Consider the following 14,704-nt stretch of genomic DNA (forward strand, 5'->3'; position numbering starts at 1 on the left):
TTTTTATATGCTTAACATACCAGCTGATAGCAACTGCATGTTACTGCATTATATTTTTAATCTTATTAATTTATTCCATTATACGTTGCAATCTCCGCCAAACCCGTTTGGCATTTATCTGTATTGCCTTATCGGTTATACTTTAAGGATAGCAAGATTTCATTTTCCTGAACACCTGCTTGCATAACTGTTTCAAAAGTAGGATTGCGAGAATATGTACAGGTGAATTGTCACATCGAATAATGTTGACATCAATCGTTGATATCTCACCGCAATATTAAATTATCATTTAGAAGTAGTAATTAAATCTAGCCTCCGGATTTCCCAAGTGATGCATTTACAGCTTCCCCTTAAGTTCAGTTGCTTGCGTTTTGAAAACACAGGTTGGGAAGATCAAACTGTCCTTCATCAGAACAGCCTTACAAAGTTTGTGCATACGTTTTAGGTGAAATATAACAGTTTGAACCTTTATTATGACAAAATATTCAACACTATAGAAACGTGATCATAGACAAGTTGTGTATGAAACAAACCATTTGTAAGCTGAGTTGAGAGTAAAACCAACACAACAAGGTTGGGTTATTCCTCAATCATTTCTCCCCCTCACCCCCTCACCCCCCCCAACCCCCCCCCCCCCCTTCCTGGCAACAGCGTGTGACATCCATCCTACGTGTGACTCAGAGTTATATAACCACCAGCTCGATAACTTGTGCCATAGTCCTTGCACAACAATACAAAATATTGCCGATAGATTGAATTTTCCAATTAACAATGTGCAGTGTACCGATTTGGCCATTGTTTTCGTGTGTATGTGACATTTCACGTGTTTCCAGACTGAAAGCAGACTCTAATGAAAATGACAGATCGATGTTAGCTAAATCCATTACAGCATGAATCCAATTCTAAATGAGCAGCCTTTTTTCACAGAAGGAAAACAGTTTTTTTGCTTATTGATAAATTGGTGAGTTAATATTGTTCCACTGCATGTCCTGCAGTTACTTTACACCATAAATGTAAATTGTACCTGTTTGGTCCCATGAGGGTTCAAATAAGACATTCCGGCGCGCGAAACTGGCTTATTTCTAAGTAAACGTAAACGCAAGGACGGCGCAGCATTTGAACCTTAATTAAGTGTAATATTAAGTATGATTTATTACAAACAAATGCAGACCATGAAATGAAAAAAAGAGAATTACAGAAAACTACGGTTAAAACGAACTCAAAGGGACTACTAATTTTAGTTCGTAATAACCGTAGTTCGTTATAGGCATATATACAGCATTTATACAACAAATGGTCGGGACTAAAAAATAAGTTCGTTATAAGCGTGTTCGTTATAAACGTACTTACCGTTACTGATGTTGTTCCTCGTTTTGATGTTCTTTAATGCCCGATATCCCACTTTTCAATGTGTACACAATCGTTTATCCTCAGTTGAAAAATATAAATGGGGAACAGAACTGGTCCGAAAATAGTATTTCTAGCCGTAGTATGTCTACCATTGCCATTTGTCCAGAAGTAATTTTGAAAAAATAATTTCGCCGCATATTTTTCCTTTCACGCCCAATGGAACGTGTTTCGTCGGATAATATCGAGAAAGAGTATTCACTTGCGTTGGCGTTTTGTATGTATTGAAAAACACACAATTATGCCTTCATATTGAATACTGTTAGTGCGAAGTATAAAGTGTTGGCATGGGTTATTACATTCAGATGACGTTCCTTCAGTCTCTATATTACATTCTGAGAACACTGAATGTGTTTGACATATACTTTGCCAAATTTACGTCTTTACGTTAATCATTGCTCCTCTCCTTTTCATAGTCAACGAGCCACTGAATATGTATTTCGAATGGTGTTTTACATGATGCGAGTAAACATAGTGTGCGTGTGTCTTATTGAACGTGGCTGTTTTATTGGGCAGGTTTCTCGTGCTAATCCTATTTGCACACAAGCAATCGCATCGCGACAATTTCTAAATGATGCTCCGTTTTTTGTCAAAGACTCTCACATCTCTAAGTCTCTCCAGTGAACGGACTCTAAGCATGGCGCTTCATCAATTGCATTTAAACTACTCCCAAGGCCTTGAATGTGTTAGAATATATGCATGATTCCTACAGGAACATAAATGTGACACTGAAATGTAGAATTTAATTATTTGGAGGAAAAATAATGATCGAGACTACCCTCAAGCATTATTTCTCTCAGGAATTGCCTACAATTGGACACAATCTCAGGCAGTTAGCAATAGATGTTTTGTCGAATTTAATTGGATCTGGATAACAGGAAGTCCTATGGCTTCGAGGGATCCCATCCTCATCACCATAACTCAAGCATCTAAATCGGTTCTTTTGCCATTCTGTATTTGTCTGCAGGAATTTGATTGGCCCAAATTTACCACTTAAACCATTCCAGCCAAATTTCAAGAGACATCTTATAAAATTATGCTTTGACCATATATACTATCCCGGAGATTACTGCTGTCTGATTTATGCATTTAACATTGTATTGAACAAGCTCATCAAACACTCTCAAGAATGTTTGATCAAACTAGAAAAAAAAACCCATCAATACCCTATTTTAATTTAATATTTCTTTTCAGGATATTGCGAGACTACATGGTTCTGTCGCTCGTGCGATCTCTCAAGCCCTACTTCGATCCCAATACATTTGAGGTGTATGAAGAGTCGGGTAAGTGGTGCGAGTGTCCTGGTACTCGCTTGTTATACTGATGTTACTGTAGAAACGCATGGGTGTCTGGTAAGGAAAGGAAACGAAAGGACCAAATGGATGATATATATGATTTCTCCTTGATACGTTTCTGTGGAATTGGAAACTTAATGTAGCTGTATTACGCGCGTAGTTTGTTTTATTAATGTCCTTTTGAGACATTAAAATATTCTTTCTTAAACAACTTGAAATGTCAAAGTGTATTCATATCGATACACGAGACATGCATTGCGTTAGGACCAGCTATCGCATAAAGGCGAGATCACGTTTCTGTTTTTAGTATCTACGTAGATCGTCTAGGATAATATTGTGACGTAGATATATATGACCCTTCTTGTGTCAAAAGTATTTAGATTTCATAAATGTTACTTTCAATAGTTTTTTTTTCATTAGTGCATGAATGTATTGCTGTAATTGTTTAAAGTAATTCGACCTATTCTCATAAATGCACCAAGTGTCTCACTGGTCTGTGTGTTTTGGAAATGCACGGTAGAAAGGAACTGTCTCTCAAATGCACAAATATAAACAAAACTAATGACACTGAAATGACACTCTAACCAGTAGATAGTACATGTCGACGAAACTTTACATTTTAGGTGCATTCAGGCCTCTTGAGAAATTGATAATAGAAGGTAACGTTTTGGCACGCTGCCCGAGTATGCAATGTTAAAACCTTTAATTTCGCTCTCTTGCTAATTATCAATATTAGAATCAGAAGTCAGGTACAGTTTGCTCTCGTTTAGTTTTCGCTCATATTCCAACTGTGCATTTAGAACGTCACGTGTCATCATTGAACATCGGTTAGTTCCGGTAGTTTCCGGCAAGATTTTTCTCCCGTGTTATTTAATCACGACAGTCGTTTTTTACTTTCTTCTATAGAATGCACAAAATGAAAAGTTGATTGATATGATACTTTGACTATTTTACGTCATCAATAGTTGCTTTTTTACCGAGAGGTACCGGAAACTACCGACACGTCTCGAAGTTGTCCCACATTGTGATACATTTAGCTGAAAATACGTATATGTGCATGTGTTTAGTATTAATATGTTACCATAGTGACGATCACCCAGCCATTCTCCATCATGATCCACCGTTCATGTTTAATAGTATCGTGCTCGTGGTTCATAGTTTTCGTGCAATGTTTACAAATAGCACTGTTCCCTTTTCACAAATGTTGCCTGTTTTAAACACTTGTGCATGTTTGCAACAGTTATCCCAAAGACCCTTGAATAATTATATCTTGTATAATGGCAATGTGCTATGCAATGACATATCGAAATAATTTTCTCTCTATTACATAGGTCAATAAATAACGCAATTCTCGATCGTGAATTATTCTGTATATGCAATGATGAATCAACAATTTCTGTGAATTCAAATCTATCATCGATGTTTAATCTTCCTGATACGTGTAAAACCAATGGATCTAGAGTTACTGTTTATGTGTATATTTTAGTATTTACTGTGTATTCGTCGCTGAACAGCTTGTAGTTGTATGTAAGGCGCTATATAAATGTATTATTGTTATTGTTGCTATTATTATCATCATTATTGTTAGTTTGTGATACATGGTTTTGTGTAGGCAGTTGATCTTTACAAATTTCTTTGTTAATTACTAGATTTATTTCGTTTTACGTTTGCAGAAGAAGAAGAAATGATTGAACATTGGAAGCGATGTGCCTTCTACACTAACTCTGCGATGCAGTTTGCCACTGGTGCTATCTATGTCAGCGGTACTGCCCATGGAGAGAATGCAGAAAAGGTTGGACTTGTATACCTGTGTATAGCGGAACCGCTATAATCCAAATGACTTCAGTATTGTAGTCGAATAATTCGTTTATCCAAAAAGGCAAATCAGGTCGATTTTGCTGGACGTTACATTCCGGTTTAACAAGGTTTCCGTGTTTCTGTAATGTCGTTTCGCCTTGATAAAATCTTTCTTTGATACAACCGGAGTTTCAAAGGGGCTCTTTGTGAGTGAGTGAGTTGGATTTAACTTCGCTTTGAACAGTATTTCACATATATCACGGCGTGTTAGCTTGATGTTAGGAAAGATCCATTTGAATGTAACTACCGAAGTTCGTTTTTCTTAATCAGATTTGAAAAGCCCCTTAGTATGTGATGTCACAATTTGATTTGATTGTCTACTGTATACTGTGTTGTACGTTTACACTTGTTGAAACAAATCAAAATGATAAACTTGTTAGTATGAACATCGGTAGTCGTGAATGTTTAACTTGTCAATTTGACTATGCCTGTTTCAAATGAAACGGTTGTTTTAAGATTATTCTGTCAAATGAGTTATATTTTAGTTTTTACATTTATTAACCAAACACTATTACACATCCTAATATAAATATATTCCTTCTGTTGTAGATTGAAGACCTTATTGTATACGTTAAAAGTGCATTCAAGGATTATCTTCTGAGGAAGTTCTGGATGGACAAGGGCACCAGGACAAAGGCATCAGAAAAGGTATTTAATATTTTACGTTATTTTAAGTGCCAAATTCTCTGTTGTCTTCAAAGCTTAAAATACATTCTCTTTGCATATTTATATCGTGTTTCTGCATGAAAATATTGCTACACATCCTTTGAATATCGTAGTAACCGCAACTTTGCTTTTTGTAGTATGTAATTGTACATATAAGTACTTATATATGCCTACCGACAATGACTGTAAGACAAGTACTATTCTAAACATATTAGCTTCCGCGGTGATACGGCCGTCAAATCAGCTGTTTCATTCAGAGGGGGTTTATTGTGACTTGATACCTCTGATTAACCAATCATAACCGAGTATTTAGCAAATTCATGGTAGAATTTCCGTTTTAACTCTTTTGGGTGCACGATTGACACTGTCGTATAAGGCACCGCAGTTCACTGTACAGAGTTGCCTCCCTTGGGCGTGCAATGTCAATGATCATTTGTTCGAATCCCGGTTCGTCCTGACTTTGCTTCTAGGTTTGTCAGCACCATACCCCATATTCGTCTTTACCCCCAAATTAGTAACATCCAAGACCCGCATCACTTCGAGCTTTCCTTCCACGTCAAACTGAAACGCCTAATAACTGAAAAACTCTTCATGCGTACGTTATACCTGACTTGCAACTGCTCTATTCTCGTCGTGTTAACGACATGTTTAATCTGCTCCTTCACTGCGCGATATTGCTAAAGTTAAGACGAACCTGATTTAATCATACGTGTAAGTTTCAATGACTACATTTTCATTTCAGATCGACCATATCATAGACAAAATCAGCTATCCCTTGTATATTCTCAATGCTACTTTCCTGGATACGTATTATAATAATGTAAGTATTGAACCTTGTTATTACACATCTATTGAATGTATACACTGAAACCTCATTAATCTGGACGGTAATATTCCAAGCAAAATCGTACGGATTAACAGGTTTCCGATGAACGATTAATGCGTACATGGTTGGTACGATATTTTGATCATTTTGACGTTGTCTACAGTAACCATACGACAGACAAGGTTTCGCGAACACCTGGTGTTATCACTGATTTTAAACTGATTTTCAGTAATCCATTCATTTAATTTTCACCGCTATTTTACCTTTTACGCCCAAAGGAATTCAGGCAGATATTTGAGACTGATTTTCTCGGTCGTTGACATTTTATAGTCACTGTATCAGGCATTCTTGAGATACGGTTAGATAAGTAATATACGTAAAATAACCTTTTAGAATCACATTTCAGCGTTCAATTTTCTTTCAATGAATGTTGATAAATTTTCTTTTGAATTTATGGACTGTTTACAAATTGTAAAGTGTCGTTATTCACAGTAATTACACAAGCATGATTACCGTGACGCTAAGCACTAAAATTAGATACGCATATTTTCAGTTTGGGGTTGTTGGTGACTGGTTCAAGAATATTCAAACATGGCGGAAGTTCCAGCTGCAACTTGCAAATAATCTGTTAAAAGAAAAACCTGACAGGAAAAAGAGGTAAGACTATAAATAGACTTGTACCGTTAGAATGGACGTGAGCTCTAACCATAATCACCTAGCCCACAGCGAAAGTCATAAGAGTTGTCTCCCTTGTATATTCACTGAAGGAATTGTGCTTCTTCTTGTCCTCGTTTCAAATATTCATGTATTTATGAACCATAAAGGTTCATATATTGCTATGTGTCTGAATACAAGCTTTGTCTGAATATAAACAGCCTGTTCAAAGAGAAAAAAACGCACTGTCCATTGTTTGTATTCAGTAAAAATGCCACCTTACTTTGACTTAAATGTCCTTTCAGGAAAGACTTCTTCCAATGTACATTCTACCTGTGTTGTGTTGTAGCTGGCTGCGTCCTCCGGTCACAGTGAACGCTTTCTACTCCCCCACACGGAACGACATCATCTTCCCCATCGCGATGTTCCATCTTCCCTTCTACATTCCAAATGGACCAAAGTAAGTATTGTAACTGAAACATTGAGTCGCAAGTTATTAACAATACATATTAGAACAGAACATGGTTATAACAAACACAGATATAAAGGTTATAACCAAATATATAATGTATTTGCAGTTATGTAAAGCTATATCTAAAATCCCGACTCCGGTACTTAATTCTAGCGATTTCCAAAGTTGTCTGTAATGAGGTTCTCTATTAGAAATGTCCTATGTCCTTTCAGGTCCGTCAATTTTGGTGCTATGGGGTCCATCATCGGTCACGAAATCACGCACGCATTTGACATACAAGGTATGGTTGATACATATAGACTACCATGTATCTTCCGTTAATGTACTGTAATGCTTTGTAAATGTAATGTAATGTAATGTAATGTAATGTAATGTAATGTAATGTAATAAGTGTGTTTCGTTTCTTCGGTGATACAATACAAAATAATTGAATAAATGTGAAAATCTTCCTGTCTTTGTCTTCCGACTGAATTGAATTTTTCTGAAAAAATATGCGCAAATTGAGTGTATACCATATCTATGTGACGTGTGCAGGTCGCCAGTATGATCGAGTGGGCCGACTGGATGAATGGTGGGATCCCCATACAGCTGCAAACTTCGCGGAAACCACAAAATGTATGAAAGGCCAGTACGGACAATTCACCAGAGATGGTTATGGGGTATGTGAACATCACTACATGTTTTCAGTATCATTATACTCATACATCACACACATGGCATAATGGCATCACGACATCTTGTTTGTTGTTTGCAATGACATAAACGCAGTTCCGTTCCTTAATTGTGCCAGGATCTGATCATTGTTGGTTCGAGATTCGCACCGATTATGATCATTTGTTGTCAGCACCAAACATTTCAATAAAGTGATAAACGTCTATTGTCGTATTACCATTTTGAGCTGACAGACAGCGATATCACTGAACCCACCCAACAACATGCAGATAACAATGCAAAGATGAAGGAACGTAAAACGTTCTATGGGGGAACGGGAGGTCCAGTCGTCTAAGACGCCGCGATTCGCTGTGCAGAGTTGCGTCCCTTTGAAACGCCAGAAACCTATGATTGTGGGTTCGAATCTCGGTTTGCCTCGATTATGTTTCTAGGTTTGTCAGCACCATACCCGTGCTCGTGGGTTTCACCGAAGTGGTAAACGTCTGAAACCTGCATCACTTCGGCTTTCCTCCCACATTAAGCTGACACGCCGCGATATAACTGGAATACTGTTAAAAGCGGCGTTAAACCCACTCACTCACTAAAACGTTCTATTCCTTGCAGGATGATTCATATTTTTTATTTTAAGTTAGGCATGCCATGGAGCGATGTAATCTTAAATACCATTAATATCGTCTTTTGGTAGGTTTCATACTTTCATAAGAGATACACTAATTACTATGTCAACTTCATTATTTACATTTGTTATAGAACGAATACATAATCACATTTTGAATGTAATGTGTCAATCGTTTGTATCCATGTTGTTCTCTCTGTCTTCAGGTTAACGGGACCTTTACATTAGATGAAAATATTGCAGATAATGGAGGACTGCGAGCCGCAGCCTTTGTAAGTTAATCCGCTGCGACCGCGATAAGATTTACTTCTTAATATGTATTGTGTGATAGGGTGACAACGTAGGAGGACGCCATACAAGATCTTTATAAAACGTATTTTCAATTATGTTTAAACATAGTATGTTCTGCAACCGAGTCGAGTCTTATCAAACCTCGTCCTTTAACTTGAAAACACACAGTGACTATATCGAGTGAATGAGTAAGTGAGTGTTGTTTTAGCATGGTGTTGGCAATATTCTAGCAATGTCACACTGGGGAAACCGGAAAATGGACTTCATACATTCTACCCATGTGGGGAATCAAACCCGGTCTTTGGCTTGACGAGCCAACGCTTCAACCACTAGGCTACTCCACTAGGCTACTTAGTGAATGTATTGTCAGTTTCATATTCGAGTTTTTGATTTATCATGTATTGTTGACATGTATTCAATGCTACATCCGCTACTATTAATATCATACGAACTCTCATTTCCCAGGCATATCACATGTGGGTGGATGAGAATAAAGAAGAGACGCCCCTACCTGGGCTAAATCTAACTCACAATCAGGTGTTCTTTGTCAGCTTTGCACAGGTATGTAGTCAAGCATCTCCCATATCATACATACAGCTCTCGAGTTCCTTCGCTTCCTTGTACCATACGTATATTCTACATGGATGTGTTGCTATTCATTATGAGGTATTACCAATAGTTAAGAGACTACAGTGTAACCTCAGTAATCCGGACCCATTACTACTGAAGGCCAAAAGCTATGCCAGTATGCCAGTTACAATATGTTTGTGTTTAATTAAACTTTAATCGCTTTTCACATTGAGATAAGTTTTGTTCTCACAAATCAAACCGACCAGATTAGTTCAATAAGTGAAATACCTCGTGAGCATAAAACTAGGAAACAGGAAAACTATATAAAGTTTCATGTCTCTGTATTATATTTCAAAGAGCAATCTTTTCTGATACAAATGTTATATTTCCTTTTCAGATGTACTGCTCAAAATATACGAATTATGGCTTATTGCATCATCTAGTCACGGATCCGCATAGTCCTGGCTTTGCGAGGTGGGTCAACGTTCTTCTGATGAGAATTATTCAAATTTCAAAATCGCCATTCAAAAGCATCTTAATCATACACTGATGGTAAACGTGATGAGAAAGAACCCTGGCACATTAAAGAACATGATGGCCAGTCAGTCACAGCAACCATGGTATATTACAAATGACAACCAATTTTAATTATTTCCATTGGCTACAATGCCATTATTCCGGGTCCAGCTTTACACCAATTTTGGATAAGGCACAATAAACTGATTATTCACATTTATGAGTCATAATATTATTTTAGGAGATTGGCAACGACGTACAATTAATTAAGCTTTCAATTTTCTTTGGTAAATTGCTATGTGTAAAAGTCTTTTGTCTTTTCTTTTCAGAGTCAACGGCGTTTTAGAAAATTTCAAGACATTTTCCTGGGCATTCGACTGTCCAAATGCTGCAAAAATGAACTCCAGAATAAAGTGTGAAGTTTGGTAATATCTTATCCATACTTCATGAACGTCAGAAATATGAACGCTACACGATGCTTCAAACTAATCAGTTAAAATTCAATTGAACTTCCCTTCATGAATAAACAAAACGCGGCTACCATTATCAAAGAAAATAATACATTCGTATCCACTTATTCCCTTTGGTCCTAATACCATAAGTACATTAAACTAGCAGGCGATTACATTATACTCATATATTAGAATTGGGGTATATGATCATTTTAAACAAGAGAGACAAAAATGATTATAGTCAAAAGAACAATGGGGGATAAATTATACCCAGTGTGAAGGTGTGTTAACTTATGACGTAAAGCGTGTATTTTCAACTGATACCAATGGCTAACACGTATTTACCCAGATATATACCACTATATGCTTTAAGAATCTATTCATGCATAGCTTTCGTAAATCATGGTTTTAAGGCATCGTGCTAGCGCTCATTAAAGCAACCAGCATCATGTGATATGCAGTCTCCATGTCTTCCAGAATGAGGCCACCGCCATATTGCCTACGCTAGAAAATGAAGTCACGTGACGTGATTTAAATTGAAGCACGTCACGTGATAATTCCAGCCGAGGTTTGCAGTATTTCCTAGTCTGATGGCGCGAATGTTGTGGGTGATCTCTTTGTGTGTGCTTACCTTAAAAATATTCTTGTTTATTATGTGGTGTGGCTAATCGCTTTTTCCCATCGGGTGATACGAAAGTACGCTTCACAGTCGATTTAGAATTGAATTAAGTTGGAATAAGTACTTTGACCGTTATGTAAATAGTAAGAGTTTAAACGAAACTATTTAGTTGCCACAACTTCTTGTTTCTGGTGTAGATAATAGTTTTTTTTACCTATTGTTGTTTGTGTGGACTCACAAAAAGAATTGTTTCGATGTTGGTGTTCATAAGTACAATATATGTTGCTTTAATCCTTCTTGTCCAGAGGGCCAGTTAATATACAGACATTTAAAGTGTCTCGGCTGACCATGTGTTCAGTGCTATGTGATTTACACAGTATAGAATCATTACAGGGGCATAACAGTCCATGGATATATTTTCATTTATCGTAAATTATGTTTTACGAGAATTTCAATTTATCGATTTTCCTTCCCATATTTATCATATGAATGAAATCTTATGAAATAGCATTGTATATAAACTTTTTTCTTGAACATATTAAATTGGATCATTCAACATGGCATTTGTATATATGATTCACCATGTGTCAGTACAATTGTTACGGTATAGTTTCTAGTTTATGAACACTTATTATATTTCCTATGCATGGTTGTGACCTCCAAAAGACCTATTTTCCTACAACGATATGCAATATTATAAATGGAACGCGTTGCCATGACGACAGTTTGCTGATGTCATAACATTTAGCTGTCGTTGTTGCCATGACGACACTATGCTGTCTATGTTTCCATGACTAGAAGTTGTCGTTATCGTGACATTAAGCTGTCCTAATAGCCATGACGACACCTCACACAATTGTTTCCATGACGACTTTCAGTTATTCTTGTTGCCATGACGACGTTAAGGTGGTCATTTCAAAGTTGACCTTTCCTTGTTGTAATGTTTCAGTTTCATAATAGGCTATTGAATATATAGTTTACAATTGCTTTACCGTTTCGAATGTTATCGACTTATTTCTTAAATTCACTTAACATTAAGCTTACTGTACATACATTATTTACCATGTCCATGCAAACATTGATTAAGCTATACTGTAAAACAAAAAAAAGGTCTCACTGAAAATACAACAGCTTTGGAGACCTGTTTGTTTAAAAGAGGGATATGATTTGTGTGTCGAATGAATAATTATGCCAGTTTAGTTTGACAGCATTACAAAATGCCGTTTTCACTTCAGCCATAAAATGTGTTGCGGTTGGTTTCCACTGCCATCATCTTGAAGGCGTTCAGGATTTTCATTTTAGTGTTTACTATTAGCAAACATTCTTAGTAAATCATTTCACAATGACTTTAGACACCTTTGTGAGAGCGTATCGTGCGTGAGTGAGCGTGAGAGCAAGGTATCGGTTGTTAAATAAGGTTAACATTTTTTACTTCAAATAAATGCTATTTTTATTAAATGATATTGTTGTGTTGTGATTTGGGAAATGGAAGAGAGGGGCTACCTTCAGGATCTCTTAGAGTTTAGTGAGGTTGGTATTACGCCGCTTGTAGCTTCCAGACATATCACGCCATTAATAATGGGTTTCACACACTGCACCCTTCGTACATGATAATACAAAAACGTCAACACCAGAGAGTAACCAGTCTCGATTATCTGCCGAAACAGATTCCACTGGGCGAAAAAGGAAAAGTAGCGGTGAAAACTGATATGGCCAAGATAGTCAAGAAAGGACAGGCAGTCTGTATATGTTTGCGTGGGTACTTCATTGTACGTCTTTTTTAAAATGATTCATGCAGCAATTTCATAGAATGACCGACAAACAAATTCGACACTAGATTGACAGGGGGTATAAATCTTCAGGAACACGAGAGTTATACATGTACATATTGAAAACACGTCTTACTGAGTCAGGCAAGGTGTTACTCACGTCATTACATATGAGGGGGCACGGGTGGCGCAGTCGTCTAAGGCGCCGCAATTCGCTGTGCAGAGTTGCGTCCCTTGGGCACGCCAGAAACCTCTGATTGTGGGTTCGAATCCCGGTTCGCCCCGATTATGTTTCTAGGTTTGTCAGCACCATACCCGTGCTCGTGGGTTTCATCGAAGTGGTAAACGGCTGAGGCTTGCATTACTTCGGGCTCTGCCCCCACATTAAGCTGACACGCCGTGATATAAATGGATTACTGTTAAAAGTGGCGTTAAATCCAACTCACTCACTCATTACATATGAATACACGTCTATACAACAGGCAAATTCAAATTAAGCATATGTATGTGCTATACATACAAATGTTTAAATAAAATGTGAGTTGGGTTTAACGCCGCTTTTAACAGTTATATCACGGCGTGTCCGCTTAATGTGGGAGGAAAGCCCGAAGTAATGCAAGTTTCCGACGTTCACCATTTGGGTGAAACCACGAGCACGGGTATGGTGTTGACAAACCTGGAAACATAATCGGGGCGAACCGGGATTCGAACCCACAATCATAGGTTTCTTGCGTGTCCAAGCGACAGCGAATCGCGGCGCCTTAGACGACTGGGACATCCGTGCCCCCGAAATATATATTAAACATATTCCAAGGTTTATGAATTACTGAAATTTCAGCATCAGACATGACGGTATATAATCTTCCAAATCCTGCATTATTCATACAAAACTTTAAAACTTTAAAATTATGTTTACATTACTTAATGGCAGAATACGAGACATATATATCAACATCAGGCACACAGAAAACTGTATTTATGAAACATTCCAGTATACATGTTTATTCATAGAATGGCATACGAGGCCTACTCATTAATGTAGTCATTTACAATGAAGACACAGGACTGCACATTAAATGTAACCACAGCCTTAAAATCAAATGTCCTTAAATCCAGCGTGAAGGATACAGGACTGTATTGTGTGGTCAAAGTCCACCACCAGACAGGCAAAGAACGTACAGTAATATACATGTACATGGAACACAGCATAAGGCTGACATGAACTTGATAAACATTGAGATGAACATAAGATCCAGCAATAGACAGAAAATGCCACGCGAAGATAAATGCATAGAGTATGGTGAGCCAACACACCCTGTAACCACCCAATCCACACTGGATCTGATCAATCAGATCTGGGATACCCATTTCACACCGGAATACACACGGGGTAGCACCAGGCAGATACTGAACTTCATATACATGTACATGTGTATACCTGGTGAAGCACCCGTAAGATCCGGGTTAGAATAGGGGTTCAGCAACCTGTGCGTGTCGTGAAAGGCGACTAACGGGATCCGGTGGTCAGGTTTCTTGACATGGTTGATGCATGTCATCGTGTCCCAATTGCGTAGATCGATGCTTATGATATCAATCACTGGATTGTCTGGTCCAGACTCGATTATTTACAGTCCTCCGTCATAGCAGGAATATTGCTGAGTGCGGCGTTAAACAACAAACAGAAACCTGGTTAAGCACAACAATTCTTTATTGACATACATCCCGAACTTGTGCCTATTGAAATGTCTACATAGAACACTGACCTGATTTTGATACATGGGAAATCTTGGGCCCCAGATTGTCACAAGGACTGGGTCATACAGATACCAAATGAAGTAGAGGAAACATACAAAAGAATAACCATCCTAGATTTTCTACCGAAACAGATTCCATTTGGCGTAAAGGGCAAATAGCTGTGAAAATTATATGAATGGACCCCTAAAATTCAGTGATGACACCAGGTGTTTGCGAAGCAACTAAAACGGTAGTCAAATAAGTATAAGTATTTGAAGTAGACAAAAG

General features: G+C 37.6%; 1 protein-coding gene across 6 annotated transcripts in view; it reads left to right on the top strand.

Moving 5' to 3' along the window:
• Nucleotides 1-12,350, top strand: part of LOC139452339 (endothelin-converting enzyme homolog) — a 237,480-nt gene extending 225,130 nt beyond the window's left edge. For 5 of the 6 annotated variants that reach the window (XM_071233782.1, XM_071233777.1, XM_071233776.1 and 2 more), the window contains 13 exons: nt 2,602-2,690; nt 3,326-3,361; nt 4,376-4,494; nt 5,109-5,207; nt 5,968-6,045; nt 6,605-6,708; nt 7,055-7,165; nt 7,390-7,457; nt 7,712-7,836; nt 8,672-8,737; nt 9,222-9,317; nt 9,724-9,800; nt 10,172-12,350. In XM_071233782.1, the coding sequence (XP_071089883.1) occupies nt 2,602-2,690; nt 3,326-3,361; nt 4,376-4,494; nt 5,109-5,207; nt 5,968-6,045; nt 6,605-6,708; nt 7,055-7,165; nt 7,390-7,457; nt 7,712-7,836; nt 8,672-8,737; nt 9,222-9,317; nt 9,724-9,800; nt 10,172-10,271 (1,168 nt within the window). In that variant the 3' untranslated portion in view covers nt 10,272-12,350. The remainder of the gene's footprint in view (nt 1-2,601; nt 2,691-3,325; nt 3,362-4,375; nt 4,495-5,108; nt 5,208-5,967; nt 6,046-6,604; nt 6,709-7,054; nt 7,166-7,389; nt 7,458-7,711; nt 7,837-8,671; nt 8,738-9,221; nt 9,318-9,723; nt 9,801-10,171) is intronic. The other variant, XM_071233778.1, reaches the window with a different exon arrangement.
• Nucleotides 12,351-14,704: the final 2,354 nt, after the last annotated feature.

Source organism: Haliotis cracherodii, unplaced genomic scaffold, assembly GCF_022045235.1.
Source record: "Haliotis cracherodii isolate W230 unplaced genomic scaffold, xgHalCrac1.p SCAF_9, whole genome shotgun sequence".
Lineage (NCBI taxonomy): Eukaryota > Metazoa > Mollusca > Gastropoda > Lepetellida > Haliotidae > Haliotis > Haliotis cracherodii.